General features: G+C 41.2%; 1 protein-coding gene across 1 annotated transcript in view; it reads right to left on the reverse strand.

The window, feature by feature from the left end:
• Window positions 1–1,775: 1,775 nt before the first annotated feature.
• Window positions 1,776–13,802, reverse strand: part of MAP3K21 (mitogen-activated protein kinase kinase kinase 21) — a 56,011-nt gene continuing 43,984 nt past the window's right edge. Inside the window, exons 7-10 of the mRNA XM_008527499.2 lie at window positions 10,517–10,667; window positions 10,051–10,148; window positions 6,016–6,801; window positions 1,776–4,530 (exon numbers count right to left, since the gene is read on the reverse strand). Of these exons, the coding sequence (XP_008525721.2) occupies window positions 4,106–4,530; window positions 6,016–6,801; window positions 10,051–10,148; window positions 10,517–10,667 (1,460 nt within the window). The 3' untranslated portion in view covers window positions 1,776–4,105. The remainder of the gene's footprint in view (window positions 4,531–6,015; window positions 6,802–10,050; window positions 10,149–10,516; window positions 10,668–13,802) is intronic.

Raw genomic sequence — 13,802 nt, forward strand, 5'->3', positions numbered from 1 at the left:
AGTACCAGAGGGAGGGAGGAGAAGGAGCATAAAAAATATCTGAAGAAATCATGGCTGAAAACACCCAGTTTGCAGAAAACATTCATCTACACATTCAAGAAATTAAATGTACTCCAAGTAGGATATATACAAAGAAATCCACACCAAGATATATCATGGTAAAAATGCTGAAAGCCAAAAACAAAGAGAAAACCTGGAAAGCAGCAAGAGAAAAATGACTCGAGGACTTCCTGCAAGCTAGTGACTCTGCAGGGAGGACCTCTCCCCAACTGAGGTCCCAGTTTCCTCTGCCACTCTCCCTGAATCCCCCAGATTAGATCAGCTCTTCCAGTGGTACCAAAGCAGCAACTACTTCACCTTTTATAACCTCATTTCACTTCTAGTCAGGCTTTTGCCACATAATTTGTGGGGCCCAGTGCAAAATAAAAATGAGGGGATCCTGTTCAAAATTTATTAAGGATCTCAAGATGGCGGTAGAAAAGCATTAAAATCAAGTTCAGAGACCTTCTGATGGCAAGGCCCTGTGCAACCACATAAGTCGCATACCCCCAAGGCCAGCCCTACTTAGTTACTCATTCAATGTCTTACTAAATCTTAAGAATCATGCAGGAAAGGTACACAGGTGGTGTCTCTCTTGCTCACCACTAAATCTCTTTAGTCTTTCCCAGTGCCTGTCACAGTAACGACTCAATGAGTTTGTCAGCATAGGGAAGTTCATTAATTCAATTTACCTATTTTGCTTAACTGCAAAAAATAGCTAGTTTTTGCTCCACTTTATGGTACCTATTACATTGTTTCATTCATGAAGGCTTCATCTTCCACTGTGTTTTAGTATGTCAGCCTTTTCAGGAGTATAGACAGTTTAAGTCCAATTATTTTACAGCTGTTAAATAATTTCACGGTATTTATAAACCCATTGTACAGAATGCTCCATTTTTGAGTTGACCTATTAGACACGCATGTTTTAGTACTTTCTATTTCATTTTACATTTACTTATAAGTATCCCACAGTATTAACCAGTTAGCTCTGCTTTTAAGTAAATACTCACACATTTCTAGACCTCCGAACATTTTGATGAATGAAAAACTACCTTAGCTTTGGATCCCATTTACAAGCTCACAATTGAGGTGTCTTCATCCTCTATATTATGCATATGATTGCCATAGATGTGAACAGGTAGACGGTAGTGACTAGACACAGACTGAGTCTTTGGAAATTTACCAAACATCTGTGTCCATTTCCTATCTAATAAAACAGGGACACTACTACTTACCTCACAAATCTTATTAAAAATAGTTTCAGGAGGAGTCTTACATAGGCACCCAGGAGGGTCCTTAACACTTAGCAGATGTACAAGGGACATTCAATCTCCCTCCCTCTCATAGGGTAGGCTGATGCTTGGATCTGCATGAAATGCTACGAGCTGTTTTTCTAATTCACTCAAACTTTTATCACTTAGTAAGAATTACCAGATGTCTAGTGGTTTTTGAAATTCTTCTGATTTAAACATGTTAATAATTAACATATCTCATTAATTACATTCCTATAACATCAACTGACATTTAGTTCATATACTAATTCCATGCTGCAAACGTGTGCCTTCTGAAAAGCCGGAGGTGCAAAATTCTCACGATGAAATGCAACTTTTCAATGCATATGTAAGCCAAACAACATTTTAAATAAAATATTTCATTATACTTTCTTAAAAAGTATTTAATCCCATGATTTATTTAGTGATCTTCAGTTTAATGAATTTAGCAGGTTAATACCCGGCTTGTTAACCATCAATTATCTTTATTAACATACTTTTTCTTGTTAAATACAAAATAAACCATTACATACTATAGTCACAATCATCAGGAGTAGATCAAAGCCACTGAGCAAATAGACTAGCCATAAAAAAAAGTTTATTAAAAAAATAGACAACATATGTAAACATCTTTTTCAGTCACAAGGCTTCATAATACAGCACATCAGGCCCAGGCCTTCGGTCTCTGCAGTGGGAGCACCTCAATTGTTGACTAAGAGTAATCAGCTTAATTCATCTTTCAGTGAGCTATCAAGTCTACACGAAAATAAATACCCAGATTCTGCTAAGTATACGAATACACACAGAAAATTGCAAATGTACAAGTGATCTCAGCAAAAAATAACTGCAGTGACATGAGATTAAACCCTTATATCGCAATTATCTTCTTAATCTAGTTTCATTTCTAAATTCGTCATAAGGTAGAGTTGACTAAAATCAAGCTAAACAGGACAAGGAATGGAGTAGAGATGCACGCCCACCACTGCCCACCCCCCATGTGGTGTTTTGGTAGAAGCAAAAATATGAAGCAGCTGACCATAGTTACAAATGCGATAACATTTTGAGGAAACAAAGTCTCGATTACATAATTCAACCACCATCCAAGAGTGAAGCCAAATCATAGAATGGACTATAATACAACAAAATGTAGTAAATACCTGAGATTTTGCTGCAAGAAACACAAGACTGTTTTCCTCAGGGTGAAATGCACTCATATGAATATAATCCTTTCTTGCCCTGCCCATCATCTGCTGGGGCATGCCTGCCAGGTGACTAAGATATTCCAAAATGGCCAAATAATATAATTTTCCTTTTTTTCTACCGTAGGTGGATATTTTATCATGCCTGATTTAATTTTAACTGCTGACATTTCAGTTATCCAGTAATCCCTAAGCAAGGTAAAATTTTAAATGAATATCAAGTAACGTTTGTAATTGAGCTTTTCGTTGCATGGGAAAATTTAAACATTTATTGACTGTTATCTGAATAAGCATAGTCTAGGGACAGAGGGCAGCATAACAGATTTAACAAAAGAAACCCAGGCAAATTTCCCGAACTCCTGGAGAGCCGTTTCTGTAGCTTAATAACTCAGTAGTCTATTTGTGTCACATATGTATGATTTATAAAAGTGACTTATAAATTAATTTTAAATCATTTAAAATCCTGATCTGCTATCCAAAGATTCATTTTATAAATCGCTATCTGAAAATAATCTATAATATATTTGCCCTTTGCACCGTAGCAGCTTATCTCAACAGACGTCTAACATTTATCCACAACTAAATGAAATGTGAAATAACTACAAAATAGTTAAATTCTAACAGTACTGCTCTTTCTTGACTTGGCAGTGTTTCTCTCTAAGTGTATTTGGGATCATTAGGATAATTATACACTTAAATAGGGAAAAATAAAATTAAATGACATGAATGTTTACAATACACGATACATGTGTCAATTTTTTAAAATTCTAGTACAAAATGAAAAAGTTTTACCCTTCTGGATACCAAATAAGTGGCTCCTGAGGAAGGCATTTCTCCAGGAGGAGCCTACAGCTTAGCTTCTCTCAGGCGTATCTAGGAAGGTCTCAGTCAAACGTCAACGACTGATCTTTTAAAAATCTATTTTGGAGTTCTAATTGACAAAATGGCTCTAAGTTACATTCAATAAAACTTTTACATGTTACATTCAGTAAAATTTCCTCAAAGAGAGAAATATTGCATAATTTAGGTGAGATCTGGACATATTTATGCACTTAAGCCTACCGCTGGGTTTAGGTAGTTAAAATAAGACTCTGCATCTATTCTAGTCATCAATTTTTTTTTATATAGACACCTTTACTTACTAATATCACATTATTCTTCTTGGCTTTTTGTTGCACAGATACAGAAAAAAAAAAGGAAGAAAGAGAAAGAAAATAGGAAAAGGAAGGCGGGGAACAAAACGGGCACTCGTTACAATCTCTGTGTGCACTAACAGACAAGGATATAAACGGAACTGACACAGCATGGGAATTGTGCTTAAGGTAACTCCACCCAGCATAGTTTTACATTGCTGCACATTTCTTGTCTTACACTTGAGTGTATTTCAAGTCAGTAGGTAAAAACCCAGTGGAAAAAACAACATAGACCGCTGACAGCAATCACGCACGTTTTGGGAGAAGTTAGACATCCATCACTGTTTCAGTAACATGGCCACAGCTTTTGCAAACACAGCAGCATTAAACAATCCAAAGGTAGACACAGTGTTTTAATTTGTTCACCTTAAAAAAAAAGAAATGCTTGAATAACGTAAGGCACTTAAGACAGAAATTCTTTCTCCAGTTCGTATATGGACGGCCGGCTCGTTCTGCTCCTCATCCTGCACAAGGGCACCGTGCAGTCCGTGCTCTGGCCTTCCACGTCAGCGTCCAGGAGGGAAGGCACGTGGGTTTTAGTTCTCTCCTTGGCACCGAGGGAACAGTTAGGGGTCGGTCCCGGACCACCCACCACATGGTCAGGCTGTACGGGCTGAGACTGCGTCCTCTGTGGGAAGGCCTGCGGGGAATCTCGTCGGCTTCTCAGGGAGGCCGGGCGGGGCAGAGGCACAATATGGAGAGCTCTTTGCTTTTCAGGTGGGACCTCACTTGGCAGGTGACTGTGAGGACCGGAGGAGTGGGGCAGCCCCCAAACCCACTCAGGTGGCAGTTCAGAGGCTCCAGCGGTTGAGTTAAGAGGTGTACCAGCTGGGTGAGAAATCAAAGACAGTGTGCAATTAGAAACAACGAGTATCAAGAAAAATCACTAGGATGACAGTTCAATTAGGTAATCACTATAAAGCGAGCTTCACAAAGAAACCTGAACACAAACCTTTTAAAACTGTTAGCATATAATGTTTGTTTATGAAAAAGTCCTGCGAGGTGGGTAAGAGCGCTTCAACCTATGGAACCAGCGCTCAACCATCACCACAGTGCTCAGGACAATGATCGTCAGGACTGGTTTATAAACAGGGTGGATTTCAAAACGGATTAGACTGGAATCAAGTTAAGACTTTTAAAAATGATGGTTAATATGATTAAACATCACCTTCAGATCATGATTCGAAAAAATTAATGAAAATAAGAAAGCAGTAGATTTTTACATGTTACTGCTTCTCTATTTTGTTCTGAAGAGCTGACTCACCACCACCCCAGCAAATCATTATTGGCTTATAATTAAGAAAAAAAAGAATGGTTTCTTATGGGATCACTGTGCTAGGATTTCTTCTCATGCAATTATAAAAAACTAATACTTCACTGCATTACAAAAGAGTAATAGATTTATCTAAAGCCCAATAAACACTAATCTGAAAAAACTCATGTCTTGATATAGTCCTTAAAGGGGCAGAGGAAAAGATAAAGAAATCCGTTTCAGTTTTAATACACTTTATAGCCAACCCTAGCGTAACATTTTACAATCTAAAAAGCATTTTTCATAAACCTTATCTCACTTAACATTTATGACAGATACACGAAGTACAGTCACATGTCGCTTAACGATGGGGAGACACTCTGAGAAAGCGTCCTTAGGTGACTTCAGCATTGTGTGAACATCCTAGAGTGCACTTACACAAACGATGGCACAGCCTACTACACACCTAGGCGACGTGGTGCTAATCTTATGGGACCACCGTCGTATACACGGTCCACTGTTGACTGAAACGTCATTATGCGGCACATGACTGTAGTTGTAATTATCTTCATATACGGAAGAAATGAGAGTCAGTCCCTACACAGCACCTGGTGTGCTGTTTGACTTTTACACCTGCTAAACTAATCTCTACATAAACTGTGCAGCGAAGCCGGGTGACGTAGAAGAGAAGGTATGAGAGGGGAGGTTAGATGATCAGCTTCAGTTTCAGCTCTCCCACTAACTACTGGTTCAGATTTGGGGCAAATGACCTGTCTTCTCTACCATGAGGGGCTGGGGGCAGTTATTCTCCACATGCTCTTTCTGTTTCTATATGCTATGATATACTTACGTTACTGAAATTTAAACATGCTTTTCCCAGAATCCAAATGAGAGTTAAAGTCAAATAAAAGAGTAGGGTCACATTCGAAGATCTATGTGCACAGTGAACATGAATTGGTAACTGTCATCACTTGGAAAAGACAAATTCAGATACCCATAGAATTTCACATTCGAATCTCTACAGCCGTGTTTTGTACTTTCACCCAACCAACGCAACCTACTTGGGGTCTGGAAAGCATTTCCATCAGACATGGTCCGTCTGTGACGGGATGCTCGTTCTTTTGAAGAAGCATAATAAGGCATGTTCCCATGTGTCTGCTCTGGGAAGGGAGAGGACACGTTTTCCCACACACTGCGACTGGTCTCCAGTCTTGGCATGGAGGTTGGCTCACAACTACCTCCTCCAACGGCAGGGCAAAAATCTGGAGTGGGCATCTCAGGGTCACAAGTGATGTGCGTGCTGCCCTCGAAGGAATCTTCGCCGTCAGTCTGGAGCAAGCACTTTGTGGAGAGAGAGGGCATGGACAGAAGGCTCACGGCGCTTGACGGAGGCAGTGAGGGGGAGCTGCCAGCGCCCTCGCCCATGGACGGCAGCCTTGCGGGAGGGCTCGCACTGCTGCGGGACTTGGGCGCCCGCTGGAAGATGCCATCCCGTTTCTTCCTTTCTTCCCTGGGAAACAGGTCTTCAGCAGCCTGTGCTTTATTAAGCTCTCTGATATCCAGTCCCAGAGCCACTGAAGCCAACAGCACAGTGCAGTCGTACAAAGCAGACTCTGTTTTCTTTCTCTGGGAGGACCTGCTCAGACTGTCTGGGGGGGTCACCTGAGGCGTGCCGGCAGCAGGGCTGGGAGAGCTGACCTCCTCCCAGCTTTCAGGTTCCACTGGATTCTCTCTCTGGCCATCCTTCCAACGAGGTAGATCGACATAGGCTAGATTAGGTGATTTCATTTGCTTTGGTTTTCTGTGTTCTAAGCCATCAGGGGAAAGCTTTGGCTCTTCACAAGCACCTAAATAAAGGTATAAATACACACATGGTATTACCATTTTACAGCAAAAATCATTTAAACTATACTGTAAAATAAAGCTTAAAAAAATCTAATAAATAAATATTCTAAATCAAAACACAGGGCGTGCTTTTCAGTTCAGCAAATGGTTCGTCCAGGAGGACGCGAAGGAAGGGGAGGGGGCGCTACGACTCGAGGTGCGCTGCAAGGGGCCCGCAAGCAAGCACCTGCTGCTTCCTATCCTTCAGGAGGTGGCTCCTCATCAGCAGGGAAAACAGAAATCATTGTAGAAACAAAGTCATCAAGATAGAGAAATGAGCACACATATAGATAGGCACTGTAATGTCAGACAAAATCCGCCATTTTCTGCAGCTAAATGAATGTGTCCGGCCCCAGGATCTACAGCCCGTCTGCGTGTAAAGGAACTGCCATGCAACAGGTCAGGGGTTCTCAAGTGTGCTGCCTGGGCCAGCAGCACCTGCATCCCCAGAAACTTGTACAGATGCACATTTTTGGCCCACTCCATCTATGGCACCAGAAATTCTAGGGGTGGAGCCCAGCGGTCTGTGTTTTACTAAGGCTTTACTAAAGTCTGCGAGCCACTGCAATCGAGGAAGAGTCTCCAAAGAGGTTAGAGAGTGCCAAGGGGGAGAAAATTCTGCTAGCTGAAGAGGAAGCTAAAATTCTCATCCCTCAGGCGCTTAACAATGAATGAGCAAAACCGCAAACTCCTCCATCTGCTGTTCAAAGCAACACAGAGGGGAGCCTCCAGTTATTTCTCCACTGCTACACCCCACCGAAACTAAAACGCGCTTTCTAGTCTAGACGAGCCAGATGCCAGAGTTCCTCCTAACAGGCCCCTGCACTTCCCATCAGTGTCTTTTCCTCAGGGTGCCCTCTTCTTTCTCTCTCCGTCCTCCTTCCACCCTCTAACCCTGCTTCCCCAAGCCCCCTTTTCCCTCATAAAGGTCTCGCTCAAAAGACCACCTGACACTAACGCTGCCTAACACAGCCCATCTTCCCTGGTGCAAGCTCGGCTTCCTTTGAGGCCCCTACAGCATCTCTCAGTTTCCCTCTTTGTTGCACTTTTAGGTCACAGGCACTGTGAGAACGCCTGCAGACGGACAGCTTCCTACAACGTTGACCTCTGTGTCTTCTGAATAGCGCCTTCAAGCAGGCACAAAAGCATTCTGATGAAATGAATGCACAGTCTATGTAACAAATAAAAATCATCAATCCATTCTTTAAAAAACAAAAAGAGGGGCTGGCCCCACGGCGGAGTGGTTAAGTTTGCACGCTCCGCTTTGGTGGCCCAGGGTTTCACTAGTTCGGATCCTGGGCGCAGACATGGCACCACTTGTCAGGCCACACTGAAGTGGCATCCCACGTGACACAACTAGAAGGACCTACAACTAGAATACACAACTATGTACTAGGGGGCTTTGGGGTGAAGAATTAAAAAAAAAAGAAAATTGGTAACAGAGGTTAGCTCAGGTGCCAATCTTTAAAAAAAAAAAAAAGGAGGGAAGCTACTGAAAAGTAAAATCCATAGATTCAAATCTATTGAGGGTTTCCTAACGTGTGTCTGCCTGCACCTTTACTGGTCAGTAACAAACACATTTTCCCCTGAAGCGGTCATGGACTTACACACATCCATCATAATCTTTCTCTTCTCATGACCTATGACATGCATTTGTGGACCCCAAACCAAGGCAAACATAATCAGCGTCTGTATAGGATCAACTGTCCTTTAGGGTTCATTCAGGCATCTGACAGACAGACTGCTTGCCATGGCTTGGAGTCGACATTCTAGTTTGGGGGTGACAGAGAACACAAGCATTATGGGTGTCAATGTAGACAGGTAAGAATTTCAGGTAAGACCTGTGAATAAATTAAAATGGCTCACGAGATAGAGGGATGGGGTGGCATACGACTTCAGCTAAGCTGGTCAGGAAAGGCTTTCTGGAAACTCTTGAGCTGAGACATGAATGCTTAGAAGGATGGGCCACTCACATGGGCAGGGGGAGGGGCCCTTCAGGCAGGACAGACAAGTGTAAATCTTTGCTCACCAGCCCTTCAAGTAAACTACAGGGTTAGTTAACTTAAGGAGACCGAGCTGAGTCAGTCAGATATATCCTTTTATCTCCCCAAATGTCCTTTGGAGGCGTTATGAATAGGATCAAAATATTCTAAGAAAGAGTAAAAGAATTTTTTGAAAAAGGCAGGAAGACTTCTTTGATTAATCCCTGTATCTGGACAGCCACAAATAATAAAAACTATGCTACAGAAATAACACTTTGATTACTACTACTTGTTCTTCATTAGTCCTCAAACTATGTTTAACAATAAATCATAGTTTGCAATATGAGAATCTCTTGCCTTTATAGGCAGGAGTCAGAACACAATAGCGAGCCTGACAATAGAAGGCATTTATCCAGGAGTTAGAGAACACCTGTGTTGTGTACACCCAAATGTATTTATGGAGATATTTACACTGAAACTACATCCTCATGACAATGCCGAAAAAAACTGAGCATGCGTAGTGAGCGATAAGGTGCTTGTAAAATTGAGCACAGCACCAACAATAAATTCAAGAAATTTACACTGTGTTTTGCTAAAACATCTTTAATTTGGCCACAGTATGAAAGGGCTGTCTTAAATTGTCAAATATGAAGACCAATTTTCCTTTCTTTGGTAATAACAATCCATGAAGTTTTTCAACAATTTCCATCTCTCTTCAACTTTTTAATATCTGAATATTGAATAGGAATACTGAATATTGAAACTAATTAGGATTCATTTAAATTAAACAGAGATTCCACATAACACTCTCCAAGCAGTGGTCTGCACAGTTGACCTGCTTGACAGGGTTGCACTGTCAAGAGGTGGTGATATGGCCAGGAACACCCCTTAATCGCAGCAGAATTTCAGGGTGTCTTTATTTTGATACTTACCATCTCCTATACCAAATTAATTTGGTTCTTTGTAATTAGTTATGATACAAATTCTTTTGGTACAGAACAGGAATTACAAATTTCCAATAAACACTGCGGAGCCTAATTACCTTCTGCCATAAAGACTTAGAGGACAGAAAATAACTTCGGAGCTGAGGCAAAGGAAGAAACAATGCTCCTGCTTGCTGACCTTCCTATGCTACTTGAACGACCACACGAGACTATTAAAGCAAAGCTTCTAGAACACTCAGATGCTACGTCTAACTCAAACATACTCTATTTCCTGAAGCACATTTACCTGGCTGGTCCACAAATAATGAAGCCAACGGCATGGTTTTCTGATTTTTTATTAAGATAGTTGACCAAGGACTGTTGCCATCTGAGAGAGGTCTTATTCTACAAGAGAAAGATGTTTATTTTGATATAATAGAACCACATGACACACAAATTAGGTTTTGGTGGACACAGGCCTATCGTATTTTTAAGGGAGCAGAGAGAACACATTCTGTGTTTTGAAGAGCTCACAAAGTACAAATAAAACCTTAAAATGAGACAGAAAATATATCACAGAATTTTTTAACAGCTTAACCAAATAATAATTAACTTAGTATGATAAACTCATCCTAGAAATTAAATTAACATTCAGTTATCTCTGTATTATTTGAATTGCTTTTTAAAAGTTAAGTCTGGCCAACGTGATTCTTTAAAAGGCACTGCTGTTTGTCACAGCACACGGTGGCACCCCACCAGGACCACACACGTACCTTTCTTTGCAATCAGTTCTTTCTTTCATTTGAATTGAACCTGGTCCCCATGTACAACCTTTTTTCTTGAAATTTCTTTTTACATCTTCAAATTCTTCTTGTCGACAGCCCGTGTTCCTTCCCCAAGTTTTATTGCTTTCATCTGAAGTCACTAAACAGACAGCATCACTCATTAACCAAGTAACAAAATCTTTTTAAGTTCAATGAATCAAAACAGTTGTAAAACTACATCACTCAAAACACGCAAACAAGGAAGAAAGGACTGCTTTCACCCTAGTGACGCACACCGCTTTCTCGAATCATAAAAACAGCAAGGAAAGTGGAATAAATTAAAAGAAAAGAGGCAAATTCAAGGTAAATTAGCAGCAAAGAGCTGATTTTTAGCTGTTTCTTTAACATTCTGCGACAGTTAGGGCCTCATTTCATTTGGGAATAAAGGAGCCAAACTGAACATTTAACCTAAAACAAACTTAGTACCCTAATTTTTAACCAAATCAATTAAAGTTTTGACCCTAAGGAACAGAGGTGCATCTTTAAATTGTAATCTAAGCCACTTTTCGTCGGTCATCCCAATTCTGCTCAGTCATCTCAGCAGTCTGGCTACAGTTACCTCAGAATCTGAACGCATTTAATGGTTTCCCCAGGTCCTGCCTTCTCCGTCACCTCACAACGAGGCTTACATTCATGTTTTACATCCACATTTTGCGGATACACATATAAATTACCCCTCCAGCCTTTAAGCGCACTTACGACTGATTTGGAAATCACTGGGGAAAATGGCTATCATTACTATACTTAGAAAAACAGTACTGTATCACACCAGATGTTCTAAAAATAATTTAAAACATTATGACACATCTACACAGTGGAATACTGAGCGGCCATAAAAATGAGGTACAGATGAAAATAATACACAATGTTTATATTATACGTATTATATAAAGTCAGCCACCTGTACGCACTGGTTCCACATCCGCGGATACAAGGGGCTGACTGAGGGACTTGGGGGGTTGTGTCCTGGAACTAATGCCCTTTGGATACCCAGGGACAACAAGTTCTTTAAAAATTAAGTGTTTATGGGCTGGCCCCATGGCTGAGTGGCTCCACTTTGGCGGCCCGGAGTTCACAGGTTTGGATCCCAGGTATGGACCTGCTCTGCTCATCAGCCATGCTGTGGAGGCATCCTCGTACAAAATAGAGGAGGTCTGGCACAGATGTTGGCTTATGGCTAATCTTCCTCAGGCAAGAAAAAAAGAGGAGGATTGGCAATGGATGTTGGCTCAGAGCAAATTTCCCTCAGCAAAAACCCAAAAATTAAAAAACTAAAATAAATTAAAAATTAAGTGTTTATGTATGTGTGTGTATATACACACATACACATGGAGGAGAAGTTTATAAATACAGATACCAAACTTTTATTAAAGTGTTGTTACCTTTAATGGAGAGGATTACCTATATAAAGTGGGAAATTTAACCTCTTTATATCATTTTTTTCAGCTGGGGACATTAAGGGTGATGCTTGATTTGTTTTGTGTGTTTCAATATTTTCCACATCTAAAAATATACACATATAGGCATACATATGTTTGAGCACATAAGTGTATACGTGTGTGTCTGACAATCTTGCAGAAGTTGTTCACTCTATGGAAAGAGTCTTACAGTAGAATCAGAGAGAAGTGGGTCAGGCATTCTCATTTCAATGGAGCAGCAGAGCAGGGCAGGAAAGCTCCGGGTTGGGGGATTCTGAGACCTGAGTGCAAGTCAACTACACAACTTAGCAGCCCACGGTCCCAGGGCTAGCCTCGCCCTCGGCTTTATGTCCCCATCTTCCTCCTCCCTTCCCTCTCTCCTCCCTCTCTTGATCTGCTCTTCTGTTTTCTCTTTCGTCACATTTATTGAACTGTCACTGTAAGAAGAGGCTGGGAGGGGAATGAGGAAGAGTCCACACTCTGAAGACTGTGTTTGAATCCAGCTTCACCACTTTGTAGCTACGGGGTAGGTCAAGTTTCACAACCTCTGTGCGCCTCATTCAGGGATCACAATAGCATCTGCTGCAGGAGGGTTTTTTTTGAGAATTAAATAGATTAACACACGGAAACCGCTCAGAATGGCGCCCAGCACACAGCAAGTAGTCCGTGAGTACACAGTGTTGTGGTCACTGTGCCAGGGCCTGGGTCCCAAGGTCCCTGCCTATATAGAGCTAATAGTTTGATATTGCCACCTGTCTTCACCCAGGGACCAGTCATGAACATCTGCAGTCAGCAGAGCTTTCTCGGCTTTCGTCTGTTTGCTATGCAGATTGACAAGGAGGACAGGGTGGGCAGGGGAGGGTTATTGATATTTTCAGCTTGTATCAGCCATCTCTTTGGAAAATAAGTGCTCTAAGTTCACTATCCATTATGATACTCTGTTATGGGAAAATATGCCAACGATGTACGATGGCAGCAGGTTCCTGGAGTAACAGGAGGCCGTGTAACTGACTTTTCCACCAGTTGATTCCATTCGACAACAGAAAAAAGGTGAGCTCTGTCCTTGCTTTAAGACGTCAATCAGAAGACACAGCCTGAAACTTGAAATTCTCAGTTAGTGAATTCCATTATTTCTTATTCTCAATGAGAAGTGTGCCCTAAATATGATGCCACGAAACAATACCAATCATTAAAGAAAGCCAGAGGAAGTTATAGTAAGAAAAAATAGTAAGAGAATATTTTGTGCAAATACCACATGGTGCTTCTTTTTTAGCAGACAGTGATTCTTTGCACGTGGATGGTAAAATATCCACGGTTTTATCCAAGTCAAGATTATACTGTAAGGCCCTTTACTTTGGTATTCTTTAAACACTCTTTGGGGTAATCTCTTTTTTGCTCAGTTTCACAGAAATGATTCAATCTCTCTCAATACATATAATTATCCTTTCCTTCAGTTTCAGAGGGGTTTTTTTTTTTTGGTCTCTTATGATGCTTTCATATCAATTTTTCTCATTCAAGTTTACTCACGTTTCCCCATCTTTGGTCCAGAGTAAATGTGCCAGACCACATCTACAACTCACAGTGAAAAGCAGCCCACTCTTCTGAATCGGATGCACAAAAAGATATACCCTGCTCCACCTAAGAAAGGTAAAGCCTTCACAGCGAATACACGCTCATGCCACAAGGCAGACAACAATGACAGCCCCCACGGCCACAGAGAGCTTCACAGTAAGAATAAGGATAAAAATAATGATCACAACTGCCAGCACACTCAGGAGCTCTCACCATGCGCCAGGCACGGTTCTAAGTGCTTTATA

This window comes from Equus przewalskii, chromosome 1 (genome assembly GCF_037783145.1).
Source record: "Equus przewalskii isolate Varuska chromosome 1, EquPr2, whole genome shotgun sequence".
In the NCBI taxonomy this organism is placed as follows: Eukaryota; Metazoa; Chordata; class Mammalia; order Perissodactyla; family Equidae; genus Equus; species Equus przewalskii.